General features: G+C 37.2%; 1 protein-coding gene across 1 annotated transcript in view; it reads right to left on the bottom strand.

Moving 5' to 3' along the window:
- LGR5 (leucine rich repeat containing G protein-coupled receptor 5) overlaps positions 1–14,736 on the bottom strand; it is a 102,433-nt gene that overhangs the window by 20,864 nt on the left and 66,833 nt on the right. The window contains exons 6-15 of the mRNA XM_026100352.2: positions 14,271–14,342; positions 11,582–11,650; positions 8,509–8,580; positions 7,624–7,695; positions 7,448–7,516; positions 7,191–7,262; positions 4,164–4,229; positions 3,879–3,950; positions 2,936–3,007; positions 814–939 (exon numbers count right to left, since the gene is read on the bottom strand). Coding sequence (XP_025956137.2) covers positions 814–939; positions 2,936–3,007; positions 3,879–3,950; positions 4,164–4,229; positions 7,191–7,262; positions 7,448–7,516; positions 7,624–7,695; positions 8,509–8,580; positions 11,582–11,650; positions 14,271–14,342 — 762 coding nt within the window. The remainder of the gene's footprint in view (positions 1–813; positions 940–2,935; positions 3,008–3,878; positions 3,951–4,163; positions 4,230–7,190; positions 7,263–7,447; positions 7,517–7,623; positions 7,696–8,508; positions 8,581–11,581; positions 11,651–14,270; positions 14,343–14,736) is intronic.

Raw genomic sequence — 14,736 nt, 5'->3', positions numbered from 1 at the left:
CACTGCAAAAGCTGAATCTAGTGAGGATGTACCTATGCACATGCTATATGTTTCAAACTTTATGATCTCAAACCTCCTACAATAAAATGGGGAAATAAGGAATAAAAATAAATTTTGCACTTTGACATCTTCCAATTAAAATACAAAAATCAAGGGAACTAGGTGAATTAGGGGTCACTCTCAAGTACCCTAAAGTAAGAGGCAAATCTCTCTTTAAAATGATTTCTCTATGGTCATCCAATGACTGGCAGAGCTGCAAATAATCACTAGAAAACATTTCCTTCCTCTATCACAGAGCATCCAGCAGAAAACTATCAATTAGCATCAAAATGTTTTAATGATGGACAAATATTATCTGAATCTTAATCAAAAGATTAAAGTTAAAATCTGTTTGTTTCTACTTTAAACAAATATGACCAAATATTTTAAAACTTCAGGAGTATATTCTTCCCTTGATATTTACTGAGTTCCCATTAAATTTAATGGAAGTTCTGTAAGAAAAGCCAGCAGAAGAAGGGCATATCACTAAGCTGCTAGCAATATTGTTTTAACAGCTTTTGAACCATATCACCAGGAAGCAGATGTGGCTCGTTTTAAACAAGTACTGGGGTTAATATTTCAAAACCCTTCATAGTTTCTTCAGTTAAAAGTGAGCATAATAAAATAAGTCTATCATATTTTTATCATATTTGCTTTAGTTTTAATAACACAGATCAAAGACTGATAACACAAAGCACCATGCCTTACACACTGACACACCTTCCATTGCACATGAACCCAAATGTGGCTTATTAGTTTTAATGATATACTCACTTGAGTTCTGGAAAATTTTCAGATGATATCAAACTTTGTAGGGCATGATTTCCTGTTAATTTTAGATGAGTTAAACCATGTAGCCCCGTCACAGGAAAAGAGGACAAAAGGTTGGATGACACGTCCCTACATAACAGCAAATAAAAATCAGCTTACAGGTTTTCATTTTTTTTCTTCAGCACTTGAAGTGTCATGTTGGAAAAACAGGTTATACATTTCTAACTCTATCAAAGATCACTGCATTAAGCAGAGACCCCAATCAGCAGAGCAAATCTGCAACACCATTCATGAGAACACATCTATGTATCTAGCAGAAAGCTAACAGTAATGTCTAGCAGTTTGCTAAGAGTAACCTCTGCTAAACTCTGTCGAGTTTTGACTCCAAGCATTCATAGTGCCAGTTTTGAGATTAGCGAATGAATTTAAAATCAGTTCATTGGACTGTTGGTATAAAAGGGAGCTAGTACCAGAAGAAATTCCTGCAGCTTAAACCGTTCAGTGGGTTGCAGGAGGAAATGGCTGCTCTGAATCCTCCATAAGCAGCAGGGCCAGTGGACAGGGAAGAAATGTGTTTCAGAGCAGGACAGTTCTGGGCTGGAGAGAATGAAGGTGACAGTTCTGAGCTGAGGTTTGTCTGAGCAGCTGAGGGAAGACAATGCAGACGGACATGGATATATGGCTTGCAGAAAGTAAAACAGATAAAGGAAAAGTGATTGCGATCAAGGAGAAATATGTAAAGTAATGAGAGACGAAGAAGTTCAGAGGTACCCTTTTCTCTATTTCTCTCTTTCCCTCTTCCATTTTTTCTACAAGCCTTTTCAGTCCTCTTCACAGTAATCTATGCTGCAATACTTCAGCTGGTCAGCACTCAGGAAGGAGTAAGAAGGGGATTGCTACTGAAATGTTTTTATGCCAAAGGGTGGGCTCTTCTGGACTATCTACTGAAATCTATGGGGCTAGTCATAAAATAGGAGGTATGTTGATGCACTGGTCTTCTAACTTTTCTGGTGTTTGTGTGATATTACTAACAACATGGTTAAATACCAAAGGTGAAACTTTGTTCCCACTGAAATATAAAAACTACTACTAGCTTCAGTCAGACCAGGATTACAGACTAGCATGTCAGATAACACTGGCACACTGGTTTACTGTGTGTGTTAAAGGGCATTTTTTTTCTTTAACACTCTCTGAGAGTTCAGTGCTATAGACCAAAGCTACAGCTTACTGCTGGTAGAATAGTGTTCCCTTATCCATTTCTCATTTACTTTCTCCTGTAGGAAAGCCCTGAGGAGGGTCAAAAAAAAAAAAAAAAAAAAAAAAAAAAAAAAAAAGGCATGTGATAGGCGATGCTCTGTCTATGGACATTTGTCAGCACACCATCAAGAGAGCAGGTTTGCACATCAACAGGATACTGATGCAGCCTACACCAGCTTTCCAAATGCAGGTTTCCCAGCAGCTACTGGATTATCTATGAGCACATGCCCAGCAGTATGTCTTTGCGAGCAAGATAACTCTGGAGGAATTTTCTCTCAGGTCTTCCTGATACACCCACTGCCTCAGGGAGTCACCTTAAAGCGGCATTCCAATGACAGTGGAGAGAAGGAAGAAGTTAATAAAGACTGAGAAGAGCTTGTGAATAAGGCCTGCAAAATTAGGCTTTTGATGTTCTGACCACTAGCTACTCTGGCTGAAGTTATTAAAGAAGAAAACCTGTTCCATCAAATGAGAAACAATGAAATAAAGATGCTTACTTGAAAATGGTATTCTATTTTGAATCTGATTTCTTAGTCCTGACACACAAATAATAACAAATCTGCCCTGGAAACACTGTTACAAGAGACTAAACTACTAACAAACTAACAGAAGAAAAGCAGATACACTGAAGTACTTCATGGGCCCAAAATCACTGTGATTACACAGTGGTATATGTAGCTTTGCCATAATACCTGTGGGAGTTGGTGAAGTATGAAAAAGCAGACATAGATAGGAATTCAATAGACCAGAGAATTAGAATAGAAAAAACCCTCAATTTCTGCTGAGTGGGGCACTAAGTTATAAAGTTTTATTTGCTCTTGCAAGAAAAATGTGAAAATTTAAACATAAAAGATTTATGAATACTTACAGTTTGATCAGAGATGGTAAAGAAGAGAATGCATTGGGATGAATAATTTTAATTTTGTTCCAAGCTAAATCCCTACAAGAAAAGTGAGCGGTAAGTTACATACCCACTGAGTGAATATGGCAGTTTTCATACACTTGATTAGGTGCCTAAATATAAAAAGGTATTAATTACATGCAAATATTTTCAATAAGCTTCTGCATATCTCATAATGAGATGTCTTTTCCCAGTTTTTAAATGATGTTAGTCCGTTAATGGTGTTAGTTACTAAATTGAGAACTTTTTCTAAAACTTCTTAATGACTTCTACAATCTAACTCAGTTGTTCTCATTTTGCTTCACAGTCTCCCAGTGCAGTAGAAAGAAGAGTGGGTATATGCACTACTACCAGGAAATTATCATCATATAACTAGGAAAAGCAAATCTGTTGTCAATACGCTTGAATTCCGAACCAGAATCTTCACCTCCCTTGAAAAATCAGGAAGACTGAAAACGCTTCTTAAAAAAAAAAAAAATCTATGGGCTAGATTTTGCAAAGTCTTATACCCGTGAGTAATTTCTCTACAAAATTATCCTATTAGAATACTTGTCCGAGTAAAAACCATAAGCACACGCAGGATTGAAATGTATTTCTTAACATACCATCCTCTATAAAAAGATTTCATGTTCCCTAGAGCCGATTATTGCAAACTTGCCAACAGATACTAGCTCTGGCTCAGTATCTCTCTCCACCTCCACCAGAAATGTTTAGAAGCAGCAGCTCTTACAGCTATATGTTTACATCTTTGAATTCATTGCTGCAGATGCTCAACTTCACAATGTTTATTCTGCTTTCACAGTTATGACTTAATGGGTGAATGATCCAAGTGAGGAAAAATAGAAACAGGAACAGTGTATGCCCCATGTTTCTGAGAACCCAGGTGAATCACTGCTGTGGCTGTACTCACAGAGAACGCAGAGCAGCCAGCTGCCGAAAAGTGTCTGCTTTGATTTCGTCGATTTCATTGTGATGCAAGTCACTGAAACAGCAATAAGAATCTCATTGGTTTCGAAGACATTTGGAGGATGCCTTGGGGCATTTTAGACTGAGTTTATGGATCAACTTCCTTACATTGTAAGGGTATGTATTTGGGATATGTCAAATTGGCTAGCAGTAACAAAATTAATGATGTCCAAGCAAATTTGTATACAGATGCTTCTTTTTAGGCATTTTAGGATAGTCTGAGGCTTACATTTTTTGGAGCTTTTTACATGCAGTAAAACAGGGTAAATCTTCCAGCAGATTATAAGACAGATCCCTGTAATACACGAGACAAGAAAAAAAAGTAAAGTTTAACAGCAAGGTAACACTAAAAGAAAAAGTTTTACTTTCATTGTCTACCTTCATGCTGGATTTAAAAATAACTTGTTTTTAGTCACACTCGCAAGGGAATAGAAATGTGCAGTCTCAGTTATTATCTCTCATCTGTCAGATTTTGACTTCTAACTGAGGAGGAGGGGAGAGGAGGGGAAAAGTTAGGATGTATTAAATGCATATCCTATGCTTGAAAATTCCTTGCATTGTCTGAAGATTTCCTGCCTGAAACGTAGACATCTGTGTTTTACAGTAATGAAATTTGCAGTATGCTTATATGGAATAGCTTCATATTCATCAAGTTTAATATCTGACAAATATTTACATAATTTAAAATAATCTACAAAATACATATTTTGTCAGAGAAGATCCTATATTTTCTGGCTATAGTCACACTGAACAGTAATCAGCTTTCCAGTCTACACTTTTTACTTAAAGTATTGCCTCTGACCCTTAGAACTGTTATATCTTCTAGTTGAGAGCTGTGGTTAAAAATATATTGGAACTAACTTTGAAATCAATCACTACATGCAGGAAAAAAACCTAAAAAGACTTGAGCCAAAACTCAACAAATTACAGAATAAGTGAAACAGCTGGACTGATTTATAGTATAATATAACTAATCAAAAACAAGCCCTGGCAATTTGCAGAAATTGGAAAGAAAAAATAAAAAGAACCAACTCCCCCACCTCCACCCCTCTTGAATAATGGTCTCATCCTGTACATCTTGCTCAGGGAAAACTCACACCAAACCGAATGGGAATTTTGCCTATGAAGAGAGCATTATAACTATAAACAGGAAAGATGTCCTTTTCCACTGTTATCTAATATTATCCATCTAAAGAGTAACATGCTTTCCTGCCTGTTTCAAATTCTTTAAAATTGGTTCAGCTCTATAAAGTTGCTTCCTTGGAAAAAATTTAATTTAATTTTCATTGTTACTGTCCTGAGAAGGGCATTTCATACATTCTATACGCGATCTGTGGAAATGGTACAAGCAATGACAGTGTGTGAACTGAATGTATCCCACTCTTTTTACTGTGCACACAGGCTACCATCAATATACATACATTTTTGTTACAGTAGTGAAGATTACTGACTCTGTTTTTGTGTTGTTCACAGGCAATCTGTGGTCCAAGTCAGGCGTGTTAGAGAACAACTCTAGCGAGCTGGAGGCTTTTAAGATGAGGTGAAAGATGTTTGGTATGTCTGATGGATTATGGCTATTCTGTCACACAGATATGTGACTTAGGTCTTCTTAAAAGGATGTTACCAACTTGGATTTTATACATACTGACACTCCTCTCCACACATCAAAAAAAAAAAAAAAAAAAAATCCCCTTCCCCTCAGTTCTGATAGAGCACTAGGAAATATTTTACTTGTTCATTTTTAAGGATTTTTTTTCCACTCTGTTAATACATGAGGGTCTTTGCAGCAGAAGGCAAGTGGTTATGGTTCCCATACTGAGGTACACACTTAACTATCCTGAGAGCAGTCCTTTGAGGACTGCTGGGACCATGTTCTCAGATACACCCTTGCTGCAGGTGCGCAGACACCCAGGAAGCCTCTGCGTACATTAAGCCACATTTGGAAGCATTGGAGGCTAGGGAAGATGCCCAAATCAGCTTTCAAAGCAGTGTTTGTGCTTGTAGTATTTGTGTTTCAAAGCAGGGTGTTTTGCTGTGTCTGAGCCAGGAAGTCTTCAAGATCGCTGCCTCCAAATGACTTGTGGGGTTCAGTACCCCAGTATATTTCATCGGATAGACAAATGTAATGTGCAAAATTAAATGTGGGCTTGGTTCCACTTGGGTTTGTTGGGTTTGTTCCAATCTGACAGGAATGGGGAAAGAGCAACTCTAAGTACATGATGCTGATGTCAAGTTCATTCCTTAACCTTTTAAATGTCACCTCTCGTAATATAGGGTGATACTTGAAAATATAAAATGTGAATTGTACTATGAACAGCATTTATATTACTATAGTGTTTATTTGCCTTCTGTTTAGAGTTTATTTATCCTTTTTGAATAATACAAGACGTATCTAAACTTAAGTCTGTGTGCAAACTTTTTTCTGGCAGCAAACTCTGTTTTTGTCTTTTATCATTCTGGAAATGATTATAATGAGTCCATCAACTAAAACCTAATTTTTCTAAAAACGGTTCATGACATCCATGCTGGTATTCAAATATTGTGTTATAATTAGCGCTATTTCAGCATTGGTCAAGAGAACTAATACCAAATACATTCCTAGTGATGTAATATGTAGAGGAAAGTGCTGTTGGCTCATTCTCAAAGAAGTGGACAGAATGATTACTTTCGTTAGTGATATACTCAAAGGATATTTTCAAGCTAAAATAATATTGGATGGTTAGTACAAAAACTATGGCCCAACATGCCAAGGAATAGTCCATTAAAATTTCAGTCAACTACTTATGTCTGGTTGGAAAAGAAAGTAAAAGAGAAGCATAATAAAGACTCAAAACTGCACTCCTTACTCACTTGTATTTTCCATTGACCTCACTGCATTATCTGCCTCAATGAGGAAAAAAAAGAAACTAGTGTAGGAGAGACAGAATGAACACAAACAAGGCCATGTAAGCAGTTCTGATGTTTTTCTAAACAAAACCAAGAATCATTTTACCCTTTCCTAAAAATATGCAAAGTAACTATATGTGAAAAGGACTCTTTTTCAACAATGCATGGGAAATCCTCACTGATAAGTGGACTGTGAGGTTTTTGAAGCTGGTACTATAGAGAAAAATAGGGGCCTGCTCCCTTATCTGGGTTCCTAAGCAGTATGTGATACACAGAAATAGCAGAAAGTGGGTAATTTCAAAATCATAATGGTTTCATTTGTCTACTAATCTAATGTTAATGTAATGTTATCAATCTTACTGAAACGTACAGCACTTGGAGATTAGGTAACTGGTCACAAGCTGATTTGGGGAGAGAGGTGATCTGTGCTCCTGTGAGTGTCCTGTTGAAAGTATTTACAAAAAAAAATTTACTTTTTAAACATTGCAAAGCAAATACTTTTTTAGGACAGTCCTTAAAATAAGTCAGTATCCCAGAAACCAAAACAAAGCAAAAAAAAAAAAAAAAAAAAACCCAAAAAACCCCAAACCATTTATTTTGCATACTATGGAGTACTTTAGCACTTACAAACTCTCCAGACTTGTAGTCCCAGTCAGATCAGGAAACTCTGTTATCTGCGAAGCACCATTTAAAGTCCTAGAATTTAAAAACATCATTTCAGTATCATTACTGTCAGGGAAGTGTGAGACAATTGTAATAGTTCACTATGTAAAGACAATTAAAATAAAAAAGTAAACACATACAGAGTTCTGAGTTCTGGTAAGTGTTGAAAAGCAGATTTTCCAACAAGCTGGATAGGGTTATCATAAAAATGTCTGCAAAAATAGGGGAAAAAGACATTTTATGCAAAATATTTAAAAATATTCAAAATAAATCACACAATTATACTATATGGAAATGAATAAACTCTGCAGGATGAATCACAGACTTGCTGCACCTCTGGGCTTTTTCTCACCCACTAACCTATTTCCATCAACCTTATTTTGAATGCTCAAGCAGCCACTGTTTCCTTGGTTTTAAAGCTAGAAGCCAGACAACAAAATATTTCCTCTTTCTCCCAGGTTTGCAAAGAAAGAAATACAAAGATGAAGTGCTGGTTACGATCTGGTACAATTTTAAATTTAGCAGGTGAAAAAGTCAGAGCTTCCTATATTTGGAAGAGGCTGTCTATCCATAGCATTTGAGTCCCAGTGCACTTTCGAAGCCATGCTGCTTTTGCGCATAGAATAATATCCCTCAAGATGAGTCTCTATTTTTCTTACATTTATTTTACAATTTCTTATTTTGCAGTTTGCCAGTTAAATGCATTCATATGTAAGACAATGGAAACTGAGACTAGAAGCCATCAAGAGTAATTTTTTGCTAGCTTCTACACTGCCAGTGATCCTAAGAGACTCATAAGCAATAGCTTGAACCAAAGGTCAAACGCTGCGGAGCACTACTGTCCCTTTAAATAGGTATGCAAACTGCCCATCTCTCCATGAAAATGGAAAGATATGAGCTCTTGTCTGCTTGTATAATGCTGTGCTACACAGTACAGCCAGAAGGACACCTGTTTGATGGCCACAATTATGACATTTAATTCCATCTTTTCTAACAGGAGTTATTGGTAAACTATTAGCACTTACATTGTAATAAGTGATGGATTGCCCACAAATGCACGCTCAGGTATTGACTTGATGTTATTACTATGAAATCCCCTAGAAAAAGAAAAAATAGTTTACACAGTAAGAAAAGAAAGTGAATGCATGATTGAGATTTTTTTGTTTGTAATAAGAAAAGTGTCTGTGTTTAAAGGCATGTCCTTGTTTTCTAGAAGAAGACAGCTGAAAAAAGCAAAAAAAGAAAAAGAAAAGCAAAGAAATAGCTGGAATTCTGCTTTTTTCTATGTGGACAATGTCATTTGGATGAAGCAAATTGCAAAATGGCATTCTAAAATTGGGATTGCATAGTAGGAAACAGTGCATAATAGGTGTATATCACATATACATGTAGGTACATGTGTGTGTATATACATATACATAAAGTATATACTATATATTATATATATATATATATATATATTTCCTCTGTACTTGTTAAACTGCAAGTATTTCTTTCCTTGGGATAAATAATGAATTATGCAAATTTATCATGTAAATGATTTTATACACTATACTGTAATATGTTGAGTCTCCCCAAACCACCTTTTTGTTGAAATACTTTAGATGTGGACATGAACAAACTATCCAATGTAGTTGTGCCTGCTGAATAGAGGATCAGATCTTTGCCTTGTCATTAATTACTTGATTTTATTCATATGAGTAATTCTCCATTGTGAAAAACAAAAGAAACAACTAAGGTTTCAAAAGAAACAATGATGATTTGTGTGGGAAACTCCCATTAGTTCAGTCTGGTATGAAAAAAGCTTCCCAGATTAAATTTATGCATTTAGAAAGCTTCAAATTGTTCACTGATGCAAGCACATTTGGTCATTACTTGAACAAGTCCCACAGTATTGTTTTCACTCATTCGGTTGTCCTGCTACTGCTGATGAGCTACAGAGCAAGGCTGTAAAGTCCTACTTCTTTTGCATGTGATAGAGAGTGTAATCCATGTACATGCAGATTCTAAGCAATCTGAGAAACCATTTCATCTAGAACTAGTAAACAGATCGTTTATGTGGCTGTATTGAATGGGATTCTTTGCATGGCAGAAAAGCTAAGGAAATGGCATGACTACTTCCCAGGGCAATATCTGGCCCTTCATCATCATTCCGACTACAGTCTGAGTGAGGGAGCAGCACTGTCCTCAACCAAAAGCATATTCCAGTGCATCTCTACACAAATGAGCATGAAGCAATTCTGAGCGGGTCAGAACGACGCAGCCCGTGGACAGGGTCCGTTTTCTGTGCCCATTTCCTGTGGCACTGTACCCCAGTGGGTACATAGTGTCTGAACTGAAGCTGGTTTTGGTCTTGTCTGTTCACACAGGGAATGGAAGTGCTGTCTGCACCCCTGGGTAAAAAGCCTATAGTAAGGCCACACTGGGAAAAATGTTTCTGTAGGTATCTTTGAAATCCAGTCTGGCAAACACTTCTATGCATTAACTTTGGGTAATAAGTATATCCACTTACTTTAGAGGGATAACTACCCTTACAGCTGGGACCTTGAAGTAGAGCATCTGGGACAATGGAGCTCCTGTGGCATCAAACAGATAGAGCACTGACTCCCTGGCCACTTGCCAGCAGATCCCCAGCTCTGACTGGCTGCCTTGATGTCTGCAAGCCTTTTACAACTGGCCATACTCTGTGCTTTCAAGCCCAAGCTCAAATTCTGACAGAGAAACAAGCCCTGTCCAGGAACACCCTTACTAAGACAGCCCTGCAAAGAGTTAAATCTCCATGGTCTGGGGCTTTCACTTAGGTCAGCACTGAATGGCACACAGAACCTCCTGGGAGAGAATGCTTTAAGGATCAGCATCCATGGCCCAGACAAAGCACTGAAGCATATGGTCAAATTCTGTGCCTGATTTGGGATTTCAGACTGCAATTCCATACTCCAAAGATTTTTTTGCACCTAGGGAATCATCTGAAACAATAGTGTTTGAGGTAATGTCCTGATTAGAGGTGAGGTCCTAAGGGGACCAGTAATCTCAAGCACATCAGGCAATTTGGTGGACTGGACAAGGGGCACTTACTGCAAACCTGGAGTTATTCGTGTTTGGCTACTGGCTCCTGAGGTCAACAAAAAGGCAATCCTTTGAGGCCTCTGGATTTCATGGCAGTCATTTGTAGCCCACAGGGGACACTGTGGCAGCTGAGAATAGTTGGACTGAGAAACTCATAGTCCCTTTCCCTTCTCCAGAGCCGCACTCTTTGCCAGCACTGGAGCTGCTGAGCTGCGGTCAGCGTTGCCTGGGGATTCCCTGCTTTGGAGAAAATCCCAGGTAATTACTTAAACTGCTTTAAGATCAGTTTTTGATGCAACAGTGGCACAACTGTGTCCAATTACTATAGGATTACCTAGCTTTTTAAATTCTATACTGATGTTATAAGTAATGTGGTAAATAAATCAAATGGAAAGAATTTGGAACATATGCATTGTTGCTAACTCATTCATTTTCATCTGTTCTTTTAAAATCCAGCTGCTTTTTACAATAAAATTGGCTGGTTAGTTTTCAGTGTATTTTATGCAAACTATGTTTGCGCATTGAGAAGTGTTTGGTTTACAGCATTGCAAAGGACTATTTACATTTTAAAGAAACTGCTTTAATTTAAAGCTGAAAGTGTGTGTGTGTGTGTGTGGGGGGGGGGGGGGGGAAAGCAACAGAAATGTAACCCTGATGGGCTAATAGGAGAGCCATGGCTTTTTCTTAGCCTAGAAGATTGCAGTATTTTGAATAGTCTGAAACAAACAGCTGCTGTGTTTGGTACTCAGAATGAATTATTGTGTTCATTATTTACTATAGTATATTCCAAGGATGAAATTTCTGGAAAAAATCCACCACACAATGCATTTCAGTACAAAAGCAAAAGTTGTCAGAACTTCAATGCTCTAAACTAAATGTTGAAAATTATCTTTATGCATGTTGGCATGTTTATTAGCTATTTCCAGGACATCAGTTTTTAAGGATAACTGATAAAATCATCAGCATTAAAAAAAATAATCAGTCACACACCAGACAAAACATCCTACTTCCTAATACGAGCTCGGTACTTACAATTCTTTCAGGTTTGTCAGTGTCCTGATAGCAATGGGGAACTCGTCCAGACTGTTGTAATTTAAATCTCTGTATAAAAATAGATTGTATTGTTTAGGTTATACAGTCTTTAAGGGATAACACAGAATTGTTGGCATTTGTTACAAAATATCATCTTCCATGCATTAAATAAATACATGAGCCAAAAGTCAGGAAATCCTCAAAAGCATATGGATGTTTTCTGATAAACTCCATTCAGGGTACATTATCATTCCTATTTTTTCATCAGTGTCCTATTTTTAATTATATATTAGCTATTTTTCAACGAAGAAAATATAAATGGATTCAGATACTTGTAAGGGATCTGCTTGGTAAATTGCCTATCCTTTTCATTATTTGAAAGCTTTAATGGAAGAAAATCTGCCTTATGAATAGAATATTTAACAACTCTGTATGGTAAACTCAATTTTACATGGCTGATATGTCTCATTATAAAGGTTTCATTTCCCTCTGACTCACTCTCTAGCTGTATTAGTCTTTCATTTTTTTCTCCAATGTTTCTTTTCATGGTCTGTGAGACTAAGAAATATTAAGTGGGAAAAACAAGAGATATTGGAACTGGGTGGGTAAAAGTGATTGGTGGATATCTTCCTCTGGCCCAACCAAGTGGCAAAACATCCAGTAAGTTCAACATTATCATTAACAGTATTGTTAACTGTGAGTTTTGACAATATTCACACGGAGAAAGTTTTTAATCATACAAATCATAAAAATAGTATTTTAACTGGCCCAGTGACCTCTGCTTTAAGAAATGCTCGAGCTGCAATGCTAATTAGACCTCATTCTGCTAAGTTGAAGAGAATGTAAGCATACTCCTGCCCTTAGCGTGACATATGCATCATTTAGCCTTAAGAGGACACCTGAAACTAAAACTGAGATATACCTGTTTACTGTGATGCTCCTTGGGTGCTGCTTTTTGAGGCATATAGTCTGAAAAACTTCAGTACGAGACTTTTTGAATGGGCAAAACACAAATCACAGTTTACAACAGATTGAAATTGAAATAGTATCAGGCTGAAGTAATGCAGGCAGGAAACTGCTGTCTGAACTCAACAAGGCTTTCCTTCCTGCTTGTAAATCTTTCTTTCTCCTACTCATTGATAAAAAGAGATTACAGGCATGTACATTTTGGTTTTGCCATCCAGTGATATGCGATTTCCAGACCTACGTGTTGATGCAAACCAATGGCTCTAAAGCTGGTTTCCATCATTTACACTGTGATCTCTTTAGATTATCTTGAAACTATCTAGAAACTGGTCTATACAGCGTGGGTTGCCAATCAGTGCTTGATGCAAATGCTGTATTGTCCTATTGCAGTGAAGTGGCTGCACCTACACTTATTCCCAGGTGCAAGGCTGTCCTCTATGTTTTCATCTCTTTCATGCCAGGTGGCTGGGACTGGGTTTGTAATTTCTTACTCCATTGTTCATTTTTCCCCATTTTTGACCAAATGCCATGTGAATCTCATTTAAAAAAACAAAACAAACTATTACATTATCCTTCTCCCTTTCCTGTTCCCCTTTCCGGTGCTACACTGAGGGACTTCCTTTCAATTCACAGCAGGCTAAAAGTCAAAACTGTAACATTGTAACCCAATGCTAAGGGATGAATGCAATCAAAACTAGTGATTAAAAAAAAAAAGCCCCAAACTTCTTGCTTTCTGATCTTAGTGAAGCATGAAAGTGAGTACTAAGTGCTCCTGTGAATGAGAAAGCAAATCATTAGGTTTAGATTAGCATTACCCTTGTTTGATACTTTATGAACTTGCCCCTCATAATGGGTCAACACCACTTTAGCGTCTGTCCCAGCTGGGTAAAATCTCTAAGATTTCTAGAGACCGTTCAACTGGTGGTGATACAGCAGGTGGCAGGGGAAAGGATATGCAAGGTTTTACCATCCCTGAGGCATTTTGGGATTCTGGGGTCTACTCTAGTGGACAACATCTTTATTCATCTGTGGCAAAATACTTTGCACAATATATCAGCACTGCTTTCTTGTTTGACGTTCTTCTGTAGAATTAACTTGCTAGAAAATGCAAAAAAAATTGAAGTGATTTGAATGGAACTATGATGAAAACTTGAGGCAAATTCAAACTTTGCCAGTGCCATTCTTTAATGGAGCTCTTTAAAGAAAAAAAGCATGGATGCAATTGAAGTATTCCTTTCCCCCCCCCCCACTTCTAAAACACATACACTTGGCTACCTGGCACTTTTGCTTTTTACAGGGATAAAAACATTAAACCATCTGATTTCATAACCCTCCCCTCAGCAAGACAGTTTGTTAATGTTAAAGCTTTTCATTCTGATAATTTCCCAATCTAGTTATTAGCTTTGCTGATTAAACAAGACAAATAATATTAACCTAGGCAAACATAACTCTTCATGAATAGCCACTTCTTTTTCAAGGCCTCATACAGTTTTCAAATGTCCTTTAAACCATTTATTAATTGCCAATGCTTATTAAAAAGGCAAACTAATTTTATGTTAAAAACCAGGATTTGTTTTATACTTTCATTGTGAATGATCACTTAGATCCTGTAGCAATCAGGCAACCCAAAAAACAGATTGAGCTTTTAGGCTATTTTTATTCTTTCAGAATATTAATGAAAACACTGGAAAAAAAAGGGGAAACAAATAAGAGGTCAACTCACAAAGTCTCTAGGCTGTGGAGCCCATCAAAGCATTTCTTTCCCAGGGAGTAGATTCTATTGTTATGGAGATGTCTGCAGGGGAACATTAAGCACACAGTCAGGAAAGCATGCTGCACACAGTGGACTTAAGCAAAACATTTTGATGGTTAAATCAAAAGAAACTTATTTTCAAGCATGCATTGATTATATGCAAGTCATGCTTTTGCAAGAGCATGTATAGGAGGCACCTCCTCCCCGCCTTTCCTCCCGCTATCTCCCCAACCATTCAGGCTTCGATTTGGTTTCATAGAAGGGATTTGTTTTAAAATCACCTAGATTGTTTAAAAAGTGTATATCTTGTTAGGCTGGGGTTTGCGTATTAAGTTCTGTGAAACTCTAGATATATTCTCATTGGTGATTAATTAACATGTTGCCTTAAAAACTGTGTGGTGGTGTGAGGTGTTTTTGGAAGATGTATATTCAGAGG

This window comes from Dromaius novaehollandiae, chromosome 1 (genome assembly GCF_036370855.1).
Source record: "Dromaius novaehollandiae isolate bDroNov1 chromosome 1, bDroNov1.hap1, whole genome shotgun sequence".
NCBI classification, from domain to species: Eukaryota; Metazoa; Chordata; class Aves; order Casuariiformes; family Dromaiidae; genus Dromaius; species Dromaius novaehollandiae.
Note: the sequence above shows the minus strand (reverse complement) of the source record. Positions and strands in the feature narration are given on the sequence as shown.